A 19,916-nucleotide genomic window follows, 5' to 3' on the forward strand; every position below is an offset into this window, starting at 1 on the left:
ATAGAAGTTCTAGCATTTGAGCTGAAGTACCGTGGCCGGAGAGGTATGTACTCCAGCTCATCTCATGAACATCCAATACAATCTTTATCAACACGAATGCGAGCTCGCCCTGTCATATCTGTGGCACCTACTGTGGCGGAAGCTCATCACCCCGGTTAAGCGAGGTGTGGCTGTATGTATGTCACTTCCAAGCCCGTAACCGTAGTAAACTGTGCAGTGGAGGACCGGGAAATTGAACAAGGCCAATCAGATAATGGTCCGAGCAGTCTTGGTCTAAAGATAACAATGCTATTATGGTACATACGAGAAATGCAACATGATGATCAACACGGAGAGAACGAGCCCAGTTGTTTGGGGCTCGTGTTAGTCATTTGGAGGGCAACACTACCTACAGATTTTGAGTTGTCGATGCTCGACTCGCACTGTATATGCGTGATACTCACACCAAACGCTACAGTATCAGAACAGATCCAAGAACGGTAAACGGATCGAGCGACATCCGGTCCAATTGCAACCGTCATTCTTCATTCATTGCTGATCCAGATCGTGATCGAACACAAGAAACACTAGCACAATCCCTGCATTATGCTTCATTAGCCTAGTTTTGGACTGCCACCTTTTTCCGTGTTACAGAGCAATTCCAAGTCTTACCCCAGATTCCACGACCGTTGCATTATTGCGTGCGTTACAACGAAAAACGAATAAGCAATCGATCCCAAGGCATGGCATGGCATCACAATCAAATCATCTTGGAGGTATATCCTAAAGCATCAAACAAAAAGCGGTCGGGTCCGGTCAGTCGGTCTAGTCTAGTTATCGGTCGATCACACAATCCAAAACAAAACAACGAAAACCAAGGCTACACCCCGGGAGCATGTGAAGTCATCGACACGTCTCCGTGGCCCAATCATTACGCCCTCGATGCCAAGTCCCGGAGATGAATCCGGTAATGAACAACACTGCAGCTGAATTGCCTGTGAAGCTAGCAAGGGGAAATGACATTTTTTGGTCCTGATTCTGGTTTGGCTTATTCGGCTGCTTTAGAGTAAGCTTTGGCGCATGTGTGTGAGTGCTCGTCACAGGTTTCTGTTTGGCACGTTCAAGCTCGTCTCATTACCGAGGAAGGCATTGCTGCTGGCATTGCATCTGCAAGATATTGGATTGCACGCACGCACGCGCTCAGCGTGACGATCCTGCCTGAGGTGTTCCTTTGTGCCAGGTACAAGGCACGGCATCTCCGTCTGGTAGGTAAGAAATCATACTGCCAAGGTTCTGCTTAATCAACTGGTATGCAGGCGCGTCTACCATCTCTATTCCCACGCTCTCATTGCCCGGACTAATGGGATACGTTTCGCGTTGTTCATGTGCCTCGCGTCTCGTCCTGTCAATGGATATCGGGACTAATTCCATACAGTTACTGCAGGAATTGAAGATGCGGTGTGTCAGGGGTTGAGAAACAACGGCGCGCTTCGCTATCTATTGCTATCGGGATGATTTATAGTACCACCATGAGGGCCTTCGTCTGGCCCAAGCAAAGTGAGGACTGTACCAAGTGGAGAGAGCCCAACCTTGTCGTTGCTCAGCTCCGGACGTCGATCACTGTTAAATCCGTTAATTAGAGGCTTGGACTCCTTCAAAAGACACCGTGAAACTCCTCTTCGTAAACTCTTTATAGGCTCTCCCAATTATCATTTTCTTTTGAATCTCCCAGGGCCTGGTTCCCATTTTCAAAGGATACCATCAAAACCCCCAATCAAATTCACTCTCCTCCATCCTGTCATATCAAGTTATCTGCAGGATATGATCCTTACAGAGTGGTATTGCTTAAAGGTGGCTACATCATAGCACTCGCCGATCTGAGCCACTCATGAAGCAGAGGATATCGCCACAGGCTACTATTTGATCCGTATAAGCATAAGCACCTGGTCACAATGCCAATGGTCAAATCCTCTCCCCCGTCTAATTCGGGTTTCCTAGCTCCAACTCGGCCTCGTTTTAACTCGCAACGCACCTCGGATCGCCTGCGTGAGGCTCAGACTTTTGTAACACCACCCTTTAAAATGGGAGGCGCTATCAGAAAGGGTAGAAGATCCGTTTTTAAAGAAGTCGGCCTGGAACACGATTTGGATTATCCCACCTCTGCATCGGCACCTTCACTGTTGGCGAGCGAGCAACTTGATACTCAGAATAGCGATCAGCACTCGACTAACAAGCGAACATTTGGACAAGACAACGACAGTAACCAGCAACGCCCGCGGCAATCGTCTTTATCGTCGCCTTGGACTTGGTACGCTAAGCTATCAAATCCCAAAGGCAGACCCAGAATCAAGAGCACTTCGGGTACGGCCGCAAGTGTCTCAGGTCTGCAGCGCTTCACCATGCTAGCAGTCCTCATCGCCGTTATTCTTCCGGCCTTCAGTTGGAGGAATGGTCAATCATTCTCCGATGTGAACGGAGCCAGTGCTGGTGTCATTAAGAAACGCGAGACAAGTCCTACAGAAGTATGCGCTCGGTGGGGTCTTCAGTCTGCTCAGCTCAACGGGACGCTCTATCTGTATGGCGGTCGCTCTAGATCAAAAGCCGATCAAACTGAAGACACATGGAATAACAACTTTCTAACACTGGATCTTACTAAAGATTGGGATATTGACTCGCCCTCTCTAAATGGTCTTGAGAAACCCAGTGGCCCTCCAGAGGTGTCTATGGGTTATCTTTGGCACGACTACAACAACCTTTATCTATATGGAGGTCAGTTCTCTGATGCACCATATGTAGACCCCGACCCAGAGTCTGTATGGCGATACTCCATAAAAGACGAAGAATGGACCGAGTTCAAGAATCCCAAGACTTCAGCCGGTAACGAATCCGAACCTGGGGATCGTCCAGTCCATCGTGCTGCCGAAGGAGCCGGTATCTCTGTGCCAGAGCTCGGTTTGAGTTGGTACTTTGGCGGGCATCTCGATTGGGCTACTACTCCAAACTGGCCTCGCAGCGTTGAGCGGGTGTATCTCAAGAGTCTCCTTGAGTTCACCCATCCTGGCTACGTGAATACCGGTGTCGACAGTCTCTCCGATGGCACAGGTGCAGGCAATAGTGGAGCTTATCGCAACATCACAGAGGCGGGTATCCAGAGCGGTAACTTTACCGAAAGAGCAGACGGTGTTCTTGTCTTTGTGCCTGGATGGGGAGAGCAAGGCGTATTGATTGGTCTTGCTGGAGGTACTAACAGCACTTTCACCGAGGATCTCAGTGTCTTGAATGTCTACGACATTGCAAACTCAGAATGGTTCCATCAAAAGACATCGGGAGATACGCCAGGCGTTCGTGTTAATCCCTGCGCCGTCATCGCCAGCGCGCCCGATGCATCGAGTTTCCAAATCTACTTGTTTGGTGGACAGGATCTACCTTTTGTGAGTATTGTCACGCCTCAATCGCCATCCGAGTGCTAATTTCACTAGGGAAACCAAACACAGTACAATGATATGTACATCCTCACTATTCCTTCCTTCACATGGATCAAAGTCGACCAGAACGACGAGAATAGACCAGCCCCACGAGCTGGCCACTCTTGCGCCATGTACGACGGTCAGATTGTCGTCGTTGGCGGAGTAGGCGAGGACATCAAATGCGATCCAGGCATGTACGTATTCGATGCCACTTCACTCGCGTGGAAGGATAAATTCACGGCCGGAGATCACGATTCCGATCATCATCCTGACAACTTTGTTCTCGCTGGATCTCACGGATACGAGGTCCCCGACGCCGTACGCGAGGTTATCGGTGGAGACAAGGACGGTAGCGCTACGGTAACCACCCCCGCTGCGGGGCCGGCCACCGGAGGTCCGTTCTTGACTGGTAAACCTCCGGTCTTCACAGTCACGTCGGCACCCACAGCCACGGCCAGTTCGTCGTCTGATAATGACGATGATGACGGAGGTTCTATCAATGGAGGGCTAGTAGCTGCAGGTGTGATTGCGGGCATATTTGGCGCTCTGGCTTGCTACCTTGGTTTCTGTGCCTGGCTCTACCGCCGTCAAGTCAACGCTTACAAAACACATCTGGCGGTACAAAATCGATACTATGTTGCCTCACAATCGATGCTCAACCCCACAGGGCCTAACCGTGGCTATTCTCAGCGTAGCCTCTTCGGCTGGGTCGGGTCTAATCGCAACCAACAATACACCTCAGAGCCCAAGTGGCGGCCCGAAGACGAGGACGACACCACACCTGGAGAACCCGGCTCCAGCAGCGGGTCCGGAGGCCCAAAGCACAGTGAAGACACTAGGCCCGGGACAAGCAACAGCAGAGGCTCAACCGAGGGACTACTCGAGGGCGAAGAACCCAGTTTCTTCAGTGTTGTCATGGGTCCGCGCCGGGCGTTGCGGGTTGTCAATAACGCAGAATAGGAGGCGTATGTGTGCAAGAGCAGAGGCGTTGCTGGATAAAGGAAAGGTATGGGATTCTGAGTTATTGGCTTGTGATGTGAACAGAGCTGGTCGATGATGATACACGAACAAATGAACGATGTACGGATTGCTGATGTCAGTCTTTTCCCTGGCACAGCTGCATTCGCTTGATACCCCTTTGTTACTTGGTGTCCCGATAAAGGGAACCTGATTTTCTTTTTTGTACAATGTTTTGGAAAATTCACACAAAATGCGACGCTTGATACTGAGGACGGTGCAAGAGAGCGATAGGCTATTCATAATATCTTGTGCTTTATATGTATTCTAATATCAGATCAAAACGATCCAGTCAAAGTTCTTAGCAATAAGCATATGAGTTAATCAATATCAAAATGCAATCGGCCGGTATAACGAATGATATCAGTAACTCGGCAGTAGCCATGTTTCCAAAAACAGGAACGCCGTAAACACCAAATATGCCCTGTTCTGTCCGTCTCTTCGCTAAATATGCCAATCATAAAATAAAATAAAATAAATCCAAATGAGCTGCTATATCGCATGGATCCCATCCCAATCATCCCCGTGACCACTTCTTGAGCTTCTTCTCAGGGATTGTGCTAACAAATGCTTCTCGGAGGAAATGCTTCCAGACCTTGTTGCTCTTTCTTCGCTTATTCTTCTTTTTCTTGCCCTTCCCGGTACTGTCAAATTCAGACTCGGGCTCTTCATCATCGTCGTTGTCGTTGTCATCGTCATACTCTGGAAGATCGGAGACGGCATCGTCGTCGTCGTCCAAGTCATCCTCAAAGTCCTCATTATATTCTTCAATTAACTTGCCCTTGCCCTTTTTCTCCTTTCTCTTGGCAATCCTGGATGCCAGTCTCAGGTAGCTGCGAACTGTCAGATCCGGCAGCTTGAAGATCTTGTCGGTGAAAGTGCTGTATTCAACTTCGTAGTTGAACTTCTTTGGTCGTGGCTTATCGTGGTTGGGTACTTCATCGCTAAAATCGCCATCGCGCCACTTACTTGTCTCGGACAAGTCAGTCATGTCGTTGTTAATGTAGGTAAGGTTGGCAAAGTATTGTGTGTATCCCAGGAAGGTGAAGGGTTGGCGAGAGTATGCGGGACCAGGGAGTGATCCCTTCGGAGGGTCCTCTGGTACCACAAGTTCGGGGTTCTTGGGCCTCTTTTTGCCTTTTCTACCCTTTTTACTCTTCCTGCTGCGGTTCTTTTTACGTCTTCGCTCAGCTTCGAAATCTCTCTTGAGCTCCAGGTGAGTTTCGCTGTCTTCTTCCTCGAAGAAACTTGGAACTTCTTCTTGTGCCTCGGTGCGAACGTCGAAGGAGTCGGTCCAGACTGGTGCATCTTCCAGGCCACTAATATCGTACTCGATAACACGAATCGTCGGCAGGTAGTTGGGGACAACACTGGGGCTGACAAGAGATACTTGGTATCGCTCGCCGTATTTGCCTCCAATCTTGCCATGACCCTTCTTCTTTTTACCCTTCTTTCCTTTGTTCTTCTTTCTATTTCTCAGGCCGCTCACACCGTCATCGCCATTGTGATCCCCATCCATTGCTTTCGCGGCTTCGCCTGGTAGGTTGAACCACGACTTCCTCAAGTCTATCAAGTAGTCGCTCTTTGATTCAATAGAGAAGTCTTCTTCGATGGGTTCTCGGTAGATGCCAGCCTTGTCATAGAGGCTCAGATCGATATCCTTTGTGTCTTGAAATAGAAAGTGATCGATGTTCATATGTCCGTAAACGGAGCCTGTGACGACGTCACGGTACTGCTTGAGCCATAGTGTGTACTTCTGCCAGCAGGTTTCATCCCAGTTTTGCTTGTTCCGTGTTCGGGCAGGGGGAACATGCCCAACCAGAATAGCTTTCATTCCACGTTCACGCAGACGTTGCAGCTGAACGCTCAGCCATTCCATGTGCTTGAACCCAGGCTCCGAGGGAATAGCGCAGCCATCAACTCCAGCATTCCGATCAAAGAAGTACATAGTGTTGAGGCTGATAACAGACAGCTTATTAGGAATAACTTCGACCTCAAACCAGCCACCAAAGCCGAAAGAGTGGCGCTGCTCTTCAGGGATGAAGCGACGCCATATACTGCTGTAGGCCTGTAGCCATTTATTTGGTCCTGGATAGAAAATGTTGTGTGGAAGAAAATCGTTGTTGCCAAAGGTGGGAATAACAGGAATGGTCAGCGCACCATCATCGGAGAATGTCTTGACGACCTTTTTGGCCACTCTTCTATTCATGTCCAGCACCTGGCTAGCGCTTCTTGGTCGCTTCTCATCGCTATCATGGCGCGCGGTATCGCCAGTCCACACAACAAAGTCGATGTCGTCCTTTACGTGAGTCCGTATCCAGTCAAGTGTTGCATTGACGAGTTCGAGTGGAGAGTCGCAATCGGTAGTTTCAGCGCCATATAGACCAGCAGGTCCCTCTCCGCGGTGGCAGGCAATGCCTTGGGCTGTGGATGCATGCGCCTTGTAGAATTCATCGGGGTGGAAATCTAGGGTTGTAGCTGTCAGTAAGTGGGCTTAGCTGCAGTGAATACAACGTTGGGGTACCAGCAATTCGTCCGATGTGTATGTGGTGCCCCAAAGCTTGTTTCGGCGGTTTGTGACGTACCTGTTATATGCAAAAATTTTCCATTCAACTTGCGACTTGGCTGTTGAACATGCGGTGTGGTTGTTATAGAATCGCGTGCCCCTGTGATGGCATCAAGAACTTTTTGCCCAGCGTCAAAAATTGGCGATGGAGAGACGCTAGGGAAGAGTAGGGCGGCTGCCACGAGCAGTCGGGCGCCTGTGGGTGTCATTCTGAGTGCTCACTCAGTCGTACTCTCAATTTTTGTATGTCGCGTGTAGAATTCGAAGGCTTTTGGTTGAGATTCGATGTAGAGACCAGACTAAAAGTGAGGCTGATGGATGTGAAGTGTGGTAACGGTAACGGTTAAGGGTGTGAGGTCATTCCAGAGTCAAATCTTGTCAACTTTAAAGTGAACCCTGCTGAAGCAATAAAGACGCGGTCGGGTCCTGCTATTAGACGCGTTAATTGATGTATATAAAACCTTTTGTATATGGTAAAGCAGGAGAATGATGACGAAGAAGTAAAAAGAAGACAATGAAGGAACTAATTTCAAGAAAACCAGACCAGCCAACCTACCTGAGCTATGATTAATATATGAGGATCCACTACCTATGGGATCGAGACGCCAAGACAGGCTGACCGAGTGTGCGTACCATGGCAGGCAAGAGGCGAGGGAAGGGAAGTTTAAATATTAGGACTGCGATTCAGCAAGAACAACAATGGGATTCAATGAATTTACATTTTATTGCATGTGTTTTTCCCTCTGTTGTCGTGTGTTCAGCATTGAGACGCCTGGTGATGTCAAAATTCGTCCAATCTTGGGTGGCAGGGGCTACACGTGTAGTACAAGAGAATGGACGATTGGAAGGAACAGATCAACACCGAAAAAGCACTTAACCTTTTGAATGCATCTATAATTCTGTAACGTGATATATCAATAGCTAAGGACCGCATATTATAATTGTATTAATTATTTTCTTCGTAATGCTAATATTTTCTTTATTCTATTTAACTGCAATTCTCATCTCGTCTCAACTGCAATTCAGGGTCCTAAATGCAGCCTTGGATCGAGTATATACGTAATGCAAGTGGACAGGTACAATGGAGCAGAGCAGCATGCAGACGACACAGGAGAGCCATGCGCCATGCATGCCATCAGGGTTCTTTCTGCAAATCCCCAAGGCTTGAGCTGACTGGATAGCCGAGTTCCTTTTGCGGGACCGCGTGAGACCCGTTTCTGTACCTCGTGGACGTTCTATCATGACCAGTTTCATAGAGTTATATGCACATAATCTCGTCTCTGACTAAGGATATAAAGACTTTTAGAAAGATCCATGTGTCTATTAGTTATTAGTTGCGCCAGATAGAACTCCACGATGAAGAGACTCTTGATAGCTCTTTGGACAGTTGGCCGAGCTCGTTCAGTGTATAATAAACATACTCATTACCCAATAGAAGAATATATACTGACGTCTCTTACTACTATAGATGCTGTCTTACTATGCCTCCAAAACTGCCTTCATGCATACACTTTGAGATATATTTGAATCTCTCCGCAAAACTGAACTCGTGATGTTGGTCTAATGTGCTTACTGGCTAGAACAACAGCATGACTTTCTTAGTATGCAACAATCCTTTGTCCTACAGAGGTAAGAGATGCACATACACAAGAAGAGAAAAAGACCAGCTCGCGTGAGCTTTTTAGAATAACACACCATCTTTTTTAATTCTCATGTCCAGAACACATCCCTAAGTTTAGGGTAGACACTCTGGCACTTTATGCCCCACTAAGCACTAACTCAGGTAAGCATGCGGATCTCGCTAAGCCCCAGCCGCCGCTAAGTTTAGTACATAAGGTAGGTATGCAAAAATTCTGCCTCGATTTTTCTTTTCTTTTCCTTTCTCTTCACGCAACATCGTCTCCTCGACGGCGCCGATAACATCCAAAATTGGCGTCTCGACCACCTCAGTCTCCTCAACGGGTGGTCATTATTGAAGGGGAGACCGTTGCTAGACTATATTGCCGCTTGTTTGAGGGAGGCCATACGCTTTTGTGTGGTGGTTTCCTATGGTTTTTTTCGTGGCTACATACCTTTCCTCCTGTGATGTGTTTTGTCGTAGAGCTACGGTCCATTAAAGACCAAGGTCGTTCAATCACAAGTCTAGATAACGGTCCCTTCCGTATCATATCAAGCTTGTTCAGTATATTGCTGCTGGAGTCATGGTCACTTCTGTTTGGACCGACATGTTTCCTTTCGCCGCCTATGCCGTAAGGATGGGTATAATTGGGATAATCGAGTCGACGAGGGTGAGCCAAAAGGGCTTCATCAAGTTCAGATATGAGTCTCCGAGCTACGCGTTCCATCTACTTGCCGCCGCAGACGCCGAGGAATCGGCACACCATCACCGGATTCCGAGGAACATGTCAAATGCCGAGACCAGGACCAAATTCCGGGACTAGACTAATCGCAAGAAATTACCAACCAGGTATGTAGGTGTCAAGATATGGGAAATATGCCATATTAAAAAATGTTCAATTTTCCGTGGACTCTATTCCAATCGTGTTAAACTAATAATAATAAGATATTCATAATCAATAGACTCCAAAGTGTCCCATGTTGAATTCGTTCCCCAGATATCATCCACGCATTTAATCATTTAACTCGCTTTGACGCATCAACACATTTTCTCCCCTTTTAAGCAGGCGCAGTGCCCTTCCAGTACTTGGTTTGGATAAAAGGCATCTTGGTCACAGTGCCCTTGCGTGCCTTTCCTCGAACAACAACGTCCACCTCGGTGCCAGCCTTTTGGTTACCACTCTTGATGTAGCCCATGGCGATGTTCTTGCCAAGCGTAGGGCTGGGCACGCCACTGGTGATGACTCCGATCTTCTCGCCGTCCTTGTGGATTTCGGCGCCCTCTCGAGCGGGAGCTCCGTCAACGTAGAGGCCGATGCGGCGGCGCTCGACTCCAGACCCGCCCTTGCTCTTTGGTGTAAGTTGGGGGATGATTGTTTCCGCGCCGTGGAAACCACCGGATTCACGGCGGGCAGGGGGAATGATCCAGCTCAGACCGGCCTCGACTGGTGTTGTGGTGTCGTCAAGGTCGTGGCCGTAAAGACACATGCCAGCCTCGAGACGGAGAGAGTCACGAGCACCAAGACCAGCGAGCTTTAGGCGCTCAGGGCCAGCCTTGCTGAGAAGAGTCTGGATAGCAGGCGTCGTTGTCTCAAAGGCAGGGTAATCCTTACCGTTGAAAGAGATCTCGAAACCATCCTCTCCTGTGTATCCACCACGGCTGATGAGGACGGGGTGAGTCTTGCTGCCGTCGGAGAGCTTCAGCTCAGCCCAGACAGCGTTGCCAAAGTAGAGCTTTGTGAGATCAACGTCGCTGGCGAGGACCTCGCTGAGAACCTCGGCACTCTGGGGACCCTGCAGGGCAACGAGGCCAGAGTTGTCGAGACGAGTCCACTGGACATCGCCGCCAAACTTGCCAAGTTGCTCATCAATGTACTTGGTGTCCTTATCGAGACAGGCGCCGTTGGTAACAACGTAATAAGTATCCTCGCCAATTCTGGTGACAACCGAGTCGTCCACGATACCTCCAGTACCAGGCCACAGGAAAGTCGTCAGCTTGCTCTGCATACTACCCTGGTTTGTCCAATCCGAGGGTGTCACTTGCTCCAGAAAAGCAGCTGCGTCCTTGCCCTTAAAGATGTGCTGAACCATGTGGCTCACATCAAAGAGAGAGGCATGCTCGCGGGTGAAGTGGTGAGATTGAGCGAGCGAGAGGCCCGAGTATTGCACGGGAAGCGAGTAGCCGGCAAAGGGAACCAACTTTCCACCATTGGCGATGTGGAAATCGTACAGAGGAGTCTTCTTGAGATCAGAAGAGGAACCTCCAGAAGCGCATCGCACGCTCTGTTGCGACACTCTCAGGGCCGCAAGTGACGTAGGTCGCGCGGTGGTAGATGATAGAATACGGGGGCTAGCCCTCGCGGCTAAGCTGAGGATCTTCATGATGTATTCAATTGATGGAATTAAGTGTAAGTGAGGAGGAGGAGAGCCAACTGATCAGTGAACAGAATGTGAAGAAGAAGAAAGAGAAGAAGTCTGTAGAACAAGTTTAAACTACTAAAACAACCGAAGGAGGGCGCTTAAAGGTGAGTGCAGTACGGACAGTCCATTCACTTACTTTACTTATCATGCAAGTCACCCAAACCAAGTAAGCCAATTGACTGTTTGACTCTGGTGGGGTTGTCACCGAGTCACCACGGCCTGCACCTCCGAAAACCGACCCCGGACCCCCCGGAACGCCCTCCGAGGCCCGACAATGAGGGGACATAGAAACTTATGGACCTGGACTTGGGGAAATAAATCGACCGCGGCAAATCCGCATCATGATTGTTGTTATAAGCGATAACACCCAACGAAAACCAAAACTTTCATGTGTTAAAAGCTTCATTCTTACGCACGATGTAGTAGCTGAAGTGCTGTGACTACCAATAACTCAAAAGTATGCCATTACAAGCTGATGCTTCTCTTCCGCAGCTCGTCGTCTAGCGTGACCCTCTAAGCTCGCCAACTTGGAACTGACCTGCTTTGCTCTTCTGACCGTTACTTGACGGCGTCAAGTCGCTTCTGTGATAAACAAGATGCTGCGAGAGACAAAAAACCTTCTAGACTTTCGTACCAGCCTCCTTTACTGTTGCTCAAAACTGTACTTCAACCAGCCTCCCAACGCTCGGAGACTCTCCCATCGTACGTTCTCATCATCTGACTGCATGAGCTCCATGATCCTTCTCTTGAGGCCCACCTTCTCTAGCTGGTATCTCTTCTCAGGAACCTCCTTAACCAGACATCCAACATCGTTACAAGCAATGGCGAGAACCTGCTTGTCGTTGTCCCAGGGCTGTTGCATAATCTCGGCCAGCTTTCGTGGAATCGTTCCGTTCTCAAACTCGAGAATCTTGCGGGCATTCTCAGCCCAAAAGACTGTGTTCCGGTGAGGGGGTGACCATCTAAGATGGCCAGATTGAACCTCGGCAATATACTCGTCGAAAGTAGTCTTGGTCTTGGTGTATTCCTCGAGCATTTCCTTGAGCTTGGACAGATCCTCCAGTAGGTCAGGGTCAGTCAAGTGGCGGCCGCTGATGTTCTCGAGGAGAGCAGGAAGGCGAGCTAGAACTGCGGTGGGCAGAAGTGATTTTTGGTTCTTGTCGAGGAGGTTGTAGAGTGTGGAAAGAATCAATCGAGTCGTCTTCTCCTTGGGGGATAGTCGTAGAAGATGAGTATAAAGCAGAACGATGTCGTACTCGCTGCGCAGTGTTAGTTGTGCATCATTTATCGCATTCGCAAGCACTTACTCATTAAGGTCATCACCAATCTCCTCAGCTTCGAAGCTTATCTGCCAGATAACAAGGAGGGCGTGGTAGAGAAGCTGAAGTCCAACACCTCCACCCAGGGAGCCTCCAAAGCCAGAAGATGGGGTGCCCGTGTTGCCGCTCCAGAGACTAGCAGAAGAGCTCCCACCGTTTCCAATATTGGCAGCGGTCTGGAGGATCTTGATAAGAGGCGCAATTGTCTCGCTTTGTTGGTTCCAAAACTGCTCCCTTGCGGCATGTCCAAAGAGGAGACCGGAGTACTCTTGCACAGCAATATCTTGTAGACCAGCATCATTGCTCTTGGCCAAGCCGGAGAGGTAGGTGAAGATCACAGGCAAAGCCTGGAGTGTCGATCGCGACTCATCTCGAGCAAGAGCCATGAGAGTGGTAAGCGCGTGCGCTGTAAGCAACGGAATAGGATCCTCGGCATTGGTCGAGTTGAGTAGAGGCAAAAAATGTCGGTAAGGTTCCTTTGTCTTGAAGAGAGCCTTGGCTAGGGATGGAACAGCTGTGCGAAAAGGTCATGTTAGCTTTGGCGATCTGGTTATGACGAACATGCGGCCGAGGAAGTGGATGTGTTTGCATCACTACTTCCGTATACCGCAAACATTCCGAGGGATCGCTCTTACCCTCAAGAAGGTCGCCAAGTAAAACGAGGATGTACTGGATCACGTTCGCATGCTTTCCTGCCGTCTCGAGGACACTGGTCTTTCCTTCATCGCCAACAAATAAGACGCGGTATCCATCAATGTCTCCTGAAACAATCTCCTTTCTTTGCTCGGGCTTCTTTGCCTTATCTACAGCTCGGATTTTCGCATACTGCTCTTCGGTGAGGGTGCCGGCCCTGACAGCACCGTCCCAGGGAATAGGTCGCTGACGGATGTTGCTCTGAAGAGAGGCCAGGTACGTCGGCGGGTCGAGGGACATGATTACAGCGTCGCAGCTGCGAGCAGCGAGCGGATCGTTAAAATTATGAACCAGGTGGGTTAATTCTAGGATGCGGGGCCGGAAGGAGGGAAACAGCGATGGAGGGGGATGGAGAGCTGATGAGATGAGGTCGTTGGTGATGCAACCAACTTGAACCGCGCGGAGCGTCACAGGGCATAGCAGCAAGCTTCCAAGTTTAGCACCTTGGAGCTTGTCGGGTAGCCACACTAAGCGTGCCACATCTTGAAGCTCCATATGTGGCGCTCGACATGTGGCTGCCCAACTCTTCCTGGTCCTGGCCCTGGTCTTCTCCAAGGCCAAGTTCCCCAACCTGACGACACCACTAAGTGTCCAAGTCCAGACCGACGTGGAATTAATCCCTGAAAACGCACTCCCAGCCTCCGAGTTTCGTTTCCCTGTCGAAAGGTCACAGCACTTTAGCAAAGCGCCAATAAGACGAATTAACTAGAGCCCTTTGCCCCTGACCAGTTTAATTAAAATCTGCATCATGCAAAAAGAATCGCTCGGCTGCCCTGATTGAGTCGCGATCTATTCCGGGGTGGCCCTGGGCGTGTAAGTGGTGATGACATTCATCCGGTGTGGCCTAAATCTGCAGGTGGTCTATTAGCTCCAGGGCCGAACTGGATGTATTACAGGGGACTTGGGCTGCTATCGATCGGTCGTTGTCCAGTGAGCGAGCACTGTCAGCGTATGGAGGAGGCATAGGTTATGAGTTGGCAACCCCGCCATGGAGTGAGGTGCATTGTATCGCTCGCCTGCTGTCCAACACCAAGTCCGCATCTTGACCGATAGCAAAGAATGAATTGACCGCAAAACAACCAAAAGGGCTGAGTCTTTTTCCTCCCTAGAGAAAACCGTTGCATCGAGTTTGAACTGATTCGTCGTCGTGTGGATCAGGTCCCCTTCTTCCGCCTGTATCAAGTTCCCCATCTAGGAAAATCAAAGAGGCTGGTATAAGTCCCAAGGTCTAAGTAGGAGGTTGGGACGCAAGAGAAGCCTTCGTCGCTGCCCACCACCAGCCGCTTAAAACTCTTGGTGCAGCGCCCAGAACTCAAAGTTACCGTTTCTTGTCTCTTTCCATTTTCCCTGCTTGTAATCGACTGACTCACTAACCCTTTCGCTCACTGAGAACTTGAGATACTTTCTTTCTCTCATCTCACCTCATCTCATCTCTCACAAAAACCTTCAACTTCACTTTCGCTCTCACCTCCATTTATTATAGTTGAACGCAAAAGTCTCGGGCACCAAAACGCTCACCCCGCTACAACCGCTTCTACCGCATTCCTCAGTTGTCTCACACAGAAAGAAGCTCAGTAAAATCTCGCAACTACTTTCGGCTTTTATCAGAAAAAAGCTCACCACAACGTTGTGCCCTCAACTCAATTCGAAACAAACACAGCCTTTGACTGGTATTGGATTCAAACAACGTATTCCGACTTCGGCACTGCGCCAGTCTCAATACTTCAAAACAGCGACGATCACCACCCAGCAAAAACCGCTACAATGCGTTCAGTGACGCAGCCTCTGCTGCTTCTCGCTGCCGTAACTCTTTGCTCTGCCGGCCCGCTACCTAGAGATAGTCTCCATGATGCTGGCTACTCATACCTCATGCGCCGAGACTGCGACTCATACTGCGGTTCCGACAATCAATACTGCTGCGGCTCTGGCGAGACCTGCGAGACCTCCGACGGAGTCGCAAAATGTGTCGCTGCGAAGGGAGGCTGGGTTGGCGACTATACCACCACCTGGACAGAGACCAGGACCTACACCAGCACACTCATGACCCGTTGGGAACCTGCGCCAGAACCAACCAAGGGTGTTGATTGTGTTCCCAAGAATGACGAGCAGGAGCAATGCGGTGAGATCTGCTGCGCTGGCTGGCAGACTTGCGCCTACAAGGGCCAGTGCTCGGCAAAGCCTGGTTACGATGCGCCCACCGCCGTTGTCATCACTAGCGATGGAAAGCTCACCACCCAATACTCGGCTCCCTACCGAGTCACCGGTACCACCACCATCGTCAACAGCGGCGCACCTACTGAGAGCGAGTCTGGTACTGCGACTGAGACCGACGCAGAAGCCACAGCCACTGAAACGAGTGATGAGGCTGCCGCTGGCGAGAGCGGTACTGGCGGCGGAGGTTTGAGTGCCGGTGCTATTGCTGGTATCGTCATTGGCGTTATCGCCGGTGTAGCACTGCTCCTGCTTCTCTGCTTCTGTTGCATTGCCCGTGGACTCTGGGTCGCCCTCTTTGGCAAGAAGGACAAGGACAAGGAAAGCCGCGAGCGAGTCGACGTCTACGAGGAGCGATACTCTCGACACGGAAGCCGACCCCCTGCTTCTGCCTCTGCCCACTCCCGCCGACCGCGACACAAGGGTTGGTTTGGTTTCGGCGGTAAAAAGGGTGGTTCCCCTTCTTCTGCCGGTGATCGCCGCGAGAAGAAGTCCGATGGCAAGAAGTGGCTCGGTATCGCTGGTCTCGCGGCCACGCTCCTGGCTCTCCTCAACCTTAAGAAGGATAAGAGGCCTGCGAGCACCAAGCCAGCGCGATCATCCCGCGGATCCTCGCGATCGCGATACAGCGATTCTTACTACTCATACAGCGACTACACCAGTCCCAGTAAGTCCCCCATGTGACACATTTATGATTGCTTCCTCGTACTAACTGTAACAGCAGGCAGCTCAAGTTCCGGTGGACGAACAAACCGCACTCGTCGCACGGCGAGAGACAGTCGAGCAGGCAGTCGAGCAAGGTCGCACTATTCTCGTGACAGCAGGCGATGAAACACTTAAATCCCCGTTTCTCGCCCATTTCATCCCATTCGTCTCACATATACACACTATTTTGTACATGCCTCCTCATCTGACATGAGGGATTCGAGCTCGCATGTTTTCTCTGCTCGACTCGTGCTTTTGATCATAAGGCTGCTGGCGTTTCTGGTTACTCACATAATGGCCTTTTCTCCACCTTGTTTTTTTTACACCGTCTTATTTGACTTTTCCCTCATCCCCATCCGCAACCCACTCCATTTTCATCACTGGCATTTTTATGTTACTCACGCATTTACGGATGGTTAATGTCGTTTTGTATTGTTTTATGTTCAAAGAGATAACGTCACGCAAGGAAAGTTTAGAAGAGAAACGACTGGTTATGAAGACCAACAAGGAAAATTACGAGTTTGATAAAAAATGAATATACTCGTCATGAGGCACGTCTTGATGGAAATACGAGCCTCAATTTTTTTCACATGCAATTTTTGACCCAAAGTACCATTTGTGTGAATATCTAGTACCGTGCTATGAGTGGCTGAGGTTTGTGCTGCGTTAACTCGTCTTATCATTGATTGGATTCACTTCTCAGACCTCACAATGGACCAGAATGGTTGGTGTTCCGAGGCAGGTTGTGCGCATTGGAATGATTAAAAACGCCTTTTTTTTTGTCTTATCGCAAAACCCTCAGAACCCTCGTTTAAAGCCGGCCCTTTTCGCTCCTTAAATGGTCACATACACGATTCGCTGGTGAGATTCAAATGTTTGGTCGGCACCAGAGTCATCATCTCTTTGCTTTTTGAAATTTGTTTTGTAGCCCTTTCTTTTTGCTACATGACATGCAAGATGAACCTTCGCCACTCCTGAGACCCAGAAACGCAAAAGAAACAAGATCCGTGTCCGTGTTCGCGTTTATTCCTCCTGGACAACGTTGCCCTTCTCGGAGACGTACAGACCATCCAAGAACTAAAAGTGACAGGGTTAGCGTATTCACTTTACAAAACCAAGCGTTGAGCAAGTCGTCTTACCTTTCGGATATCCTTGTTTCGCACCCGGCAGATCTGCTGGATATCGGCAGCACTTTGCGAAACGTTCTCAAGAGAGTTACCAGAGAGGACGAGCTCATCCTTCTGGGTGGTGGAAGCCTCAACATCAACACCGGGGTGCATGACAATTCGGCGGACGAGCTTCTCGCCGATGAAGTTTCGGATCTCAACCTCGTACAAGTCGGTCTCGGAGTTCTGGGAGACGTTGACGTTGATGGGGAAATGGGCGTAGACGTATCGCATCTTGTACTTGAAGCCCTTGGTGACACCAATGATCAGGTTGTTGATAAGGGTTCGGACAGTTCGGAGGGTAGCGACATTCTTGCGGACACCGTGGTGGATCTCGATGGAGATCTGGTTCTTCTTGGTGCTGGTGAAGTTGACGGCCAAGTGGCTGAGATCCTTGACCAGCTTGCCGCGGGGACCCTCGACAGTGACAATTCGCGACTTAATGGCAACCTTGACTATAAACACGAGACGAGTCAGCATTTCGGATCTTGCGAGTTAATATTTCCCGTCATTTTCGGCCCTGCCCGTGAATAACTCCCCCGGAGGAAAAAAACGATACAGAAGCTTCCGCTGCGAGAACGCATTGCATTTCGTCTTGACATCGTTTGTGCACAGCCTTCAATCGCGGGCAAAAACTCCAGTAACCTTGATTTCGGGGATATTCGAGCGGGCGGCGACGAGCAGATCAGGAAGAAAAGGAAAACGGGCGCAACGTACCCCCCTCGGGGATCTCGAGAAGCTCCTGGGAGTGAATGTACTTCATCCTGCCGGCTGTGGTGTTGATGTCGGGGGGTTGAGGGTATCTAGAGCCGTCCGCGAATTTTTGGGAATCTGTGGGCAGGAAAAGTTCCAGGTAAGTGCCAGAGGTAGGGCTCGCTCTTTCCCACGTGAGGGCAATTGTGGTGGGGAAAGAGCAACCGACCGCACTAGCAATTTGCTGCCCACCAAAAGACGTGACCTAGCACGTGATTCAGAATTTATATCCTCAGAGCTGATATGAGCCAATTAAATACCTCTATCCAAGACTTGGCCTTAACAAAGATGTTTTCTGTAAATTGACGTGAATATAAGGGCAGATACTTTGTGTAAATAGGTACTATGTAGATGCACTACTGATCGAATGAAATTATCAATAACATATAGTTCTGCCACCATTTCACAAGCCATTCGTCCAACAAAAGTCATGCAACTCTCTAACCAAAGTCTCATCTCACGGCAAGCTCGGGTGGGTCTTGATCGGTCCCCTGTCTCCCCCGGCCGATACGTCAGCGCCGCCGACCTCCGACGTTCTCACCAACAACCCAGCTCAGACCAGCCCAGCCATCCCACTATCACCAAGCGAAGCTCAGCTCGCGCCAGCAGCCTCAGCCTTACCTCACGACATCACCTGACAACAAAGGTAAAGGGCAAGAAGAGTCAATTTCAACTCGCCCGCCATGTCGTACTTCTTCGCGACTCCCGTCGATATCGACGTTGTCCTCGACGACACCGATGACCGTTCCATGGTTGATGTTAAGCTCGACAAGAACCGTCGCGAGAAGGCACCCCTCTTTATGGATGGCGAGTCTGTCAAGGGCGCTGTTACTGTTCGTCCCAAGGATGGCAAAAGGCTCGAGCATACTGGTATCAAGGTCCAATTCATCGGCACGATAGGTACGCAACCAACCCCTTTACACCACCAGGCTCCCATGCGCTTCGCCAATACTCAAGATACTGATTGATGCGTCGCATAGAGATGTTCTTTGACCGCGGTAACCATTACGAATTCCTGTCCCTGAACCAAGAACTTGCTGCGCCTGGCGAGCTTCAGCACCCCCAGACCTTCGACTTCAACTTTAAGAACGTCGAGAAGCAGTACGAATCATACAATGGAATCAACGTCAAGCTGCGCTATTTCGTCCGCGTCACAGTTTCGCGCCGCATGGCCGACGTCATCCGCGAGAAGGACATCTGGGTTTACAGCTATCGCATCCCTCCCGAGATGAACAGCAGCATCAAGATGGACGTTGGTATCGAGGACTGCCTGCATATTGAGTTCGAGTACAGCAAGAGTAAGTACCATCTCAAGGATGTTATTGTCGGCCGCATTTATTTCCTGCTCGTCCGCCTAAAAATCAAGCACATGGAGCTGTCCATCATCAGGAGAGAGACGACAGGTGCCGCGCCTAACCAGTATAACGAAAGCGAGACGTTGGTGCGCTTCGAGATCATGGACGGTTCGCCATCGCGAGGAGAGACAATCCCTATCCGACTGTTCCTCGGAGGTTTTGATCTGACACCCACTTTCCGCGACGTCAACAAGAAGTTCTCCACCCGTTATTATCTCAGCTTAGTCCTTATCGACGAAGGTCAGTCAATCCCTAGTTCGCCTCGCCCCATCCCAAAACCCGCCCAACTAACCAATTCACAGATGCTCGGCGATACTTCAAGCAATCAGAGATTATTCTGTACCGTCAAGCACCTGACGCGGCTCCCGTTCTAAACGCTGGTACCTCATCACTACCTGAGAACAAGGCGGTAACCGCACAGGCATAATAACAGAAACAAAACCTGGCTGTTGGTCTGATGTATATTCACAATCAGCTTAATGCGCGTCTTTTAAGCATCGGTCCTGGCGTTTCGGGTTCAAGATGGGAAGAGCAAGATGATGGAAGATTTGTAGTTCTTTATTTTTCGTTTAAAACTAAACCATCCTCGAAACAAATTAATCAAATCCACAATATGATGATGGTTCCCAATAAGTATGACATGTCCG

General features: G+C 49.8%; 7 protein-coding genes across 7 annotated transcripts; 3 read left to right on the forward strand and 4 right to left on the reverse strand.

Moving 5' to 3' along the window:
- Positions 1 to 1,931: 1,931 nt before the first annotated feature.
- On the forward strand, positions 1,932 to 4,406 carry FSST1_004005 (uncharacterized protein; the record flags this gene model as incomplete). Its single annotated transcript, XM_083230137.1, has 2 exons — positions 1,932 to 3,410; positions 3,459 to 4,406. 2 exons carry the CDS (start codon positions 1,932 to 1,934, stop codon positions 4,404 to 4,406), a joined length of 2,427 nt encoding a protein of 808 aa, XP_083087435.1.
- Positions 4,407 to 4,980: 574 nt separating this feature from the next.
- On the reverse strand, positions 4,981 to 7,238 carry FSST1_004006 (Metallo-dependent phosphatase-like protein; the record flags this gene model as incomplete). Its single annotated transcript, XM_083230138.1, has 2 exons — positions 4,981 to 6,929; positions 7,049 to 7,238. 2 exons carry the CDS (start codon positions 7,236 to 7,238, stop codon positions 4,981 to 4,983), a joined length of 2,139 nt encoding a protein of 712 aa, XP_083087436.1.
- A 2,467-nt stretch (positions 7,239 to 9,705) lies between these two features.
- On the reverse strand, positions 9,706 to 11,028 carry FSST1_004007 (glycine decarboxylase subunit T; the record flags this gene model as incomplete). The annotated part of the gene is made up of 1 exon (XM_083230139.1): positions 9,706 to 11,028. One exon carries the CDS (start codon positions 11,026 to 11,028, stop codon positions 9,706 to 9,708), a length of 1,323 nt encoding a protein of 440 aa, XP_083087437.1.
- Positions 11,029 to 11,710: 682 nt separating this feature from the next.
- On the reverse strand, positions 11,711 to 13,574 carry FSST1_004008 (H(+)-transporting V1 sector ATPase subunit H; the record flags this gene model as incomplete). Its single annotated transcript, XM_083230140.1, has 3 exons — positions 11,711 to 12,326; positions 12,375 to 12,900; positions 13,022 to 13,574. 3 exons carry the CDS (start codon positions 13,572 to 13,574, stop codon positions 11,711 to 11,713), a joined length of 1,695 nt encoding a protein of 564 aa, XP_083087438.1.
- Positions 13,575 to 14,843: 1,269 nt separating this feature from the next.
- On the forward strand, positions 14,844 to 16,121 carry FSST1_004009 (uncharacterized protein; the record flags this gene model as incomplete). Its single annotated transcript, XM_083230141.1, has 2 exons — positions 14,844 to 15,957; positions 16,012 to 16,121. 2 exons carry the CDS (start codon positions 14,844 to 14,846, stop codon positions 16,119 to 16,121), a joined length of 1,224 nt encoding a protein of 407 aa, XP_083087439.1.
- An 897-nt stretch (positions 16,122 to 17,018) lies between these two features.
- On the reverse strand, positions 17,019 to 17,924 carry FSST1_004010 (60S ribosomal protein uL6; the record flags this gene model as incomplete). The annotated part of the gene is made up of 3 exons (XM_083230142.1): positions 17,019 to 17,072; positions 17,135 to 17,616; positions 17,879 to 17,924. 3 exons carry the CDS (start codon positions 17,922 to 17,924, stop codon positions 17,019 to 17,021), a joined length of 582 nt encoding a protein of 193 aa, XP_083087440.1.
- A 673-nt stretch (positions 17,925 to 18,597) lies between these two features.
- On the forward strand, positions 18,598 to 19,696 carry FSST1_004011 (retromer subunit PEP8; the record flags this gene model as incomplete). The annotated part of the gene is made up of 3 exons (XM_083230146.1): positions 18,598 to 18,814; positions 18,895 to 19,509; positions 19,572 to 19,696. 3 exons carry the CDS (start codon positions 18,598 to 18,600, stop codon positions 19,694 to 19,696), a joined length of 957 nt encoding a protein of 318 aa, XP_083087441.1.
- Positions 19,697 to 19,916: the final 220 nt, after the last annotated feature.

This window comes from Fusarium sambucinum, chromosome I, assembly GCF_050947815.1.
Source record: "Fusarium sambucinum isolate potato_lamoka chromosome I, whole genome shotgun sequence".
Taxonomy (NCBI): Eukaryota; Fungi; Ascomycota; class Sordariomycetes; order Hypocreales; family Nectriaceae; genus Fusarium; species Fusarium sambucinum.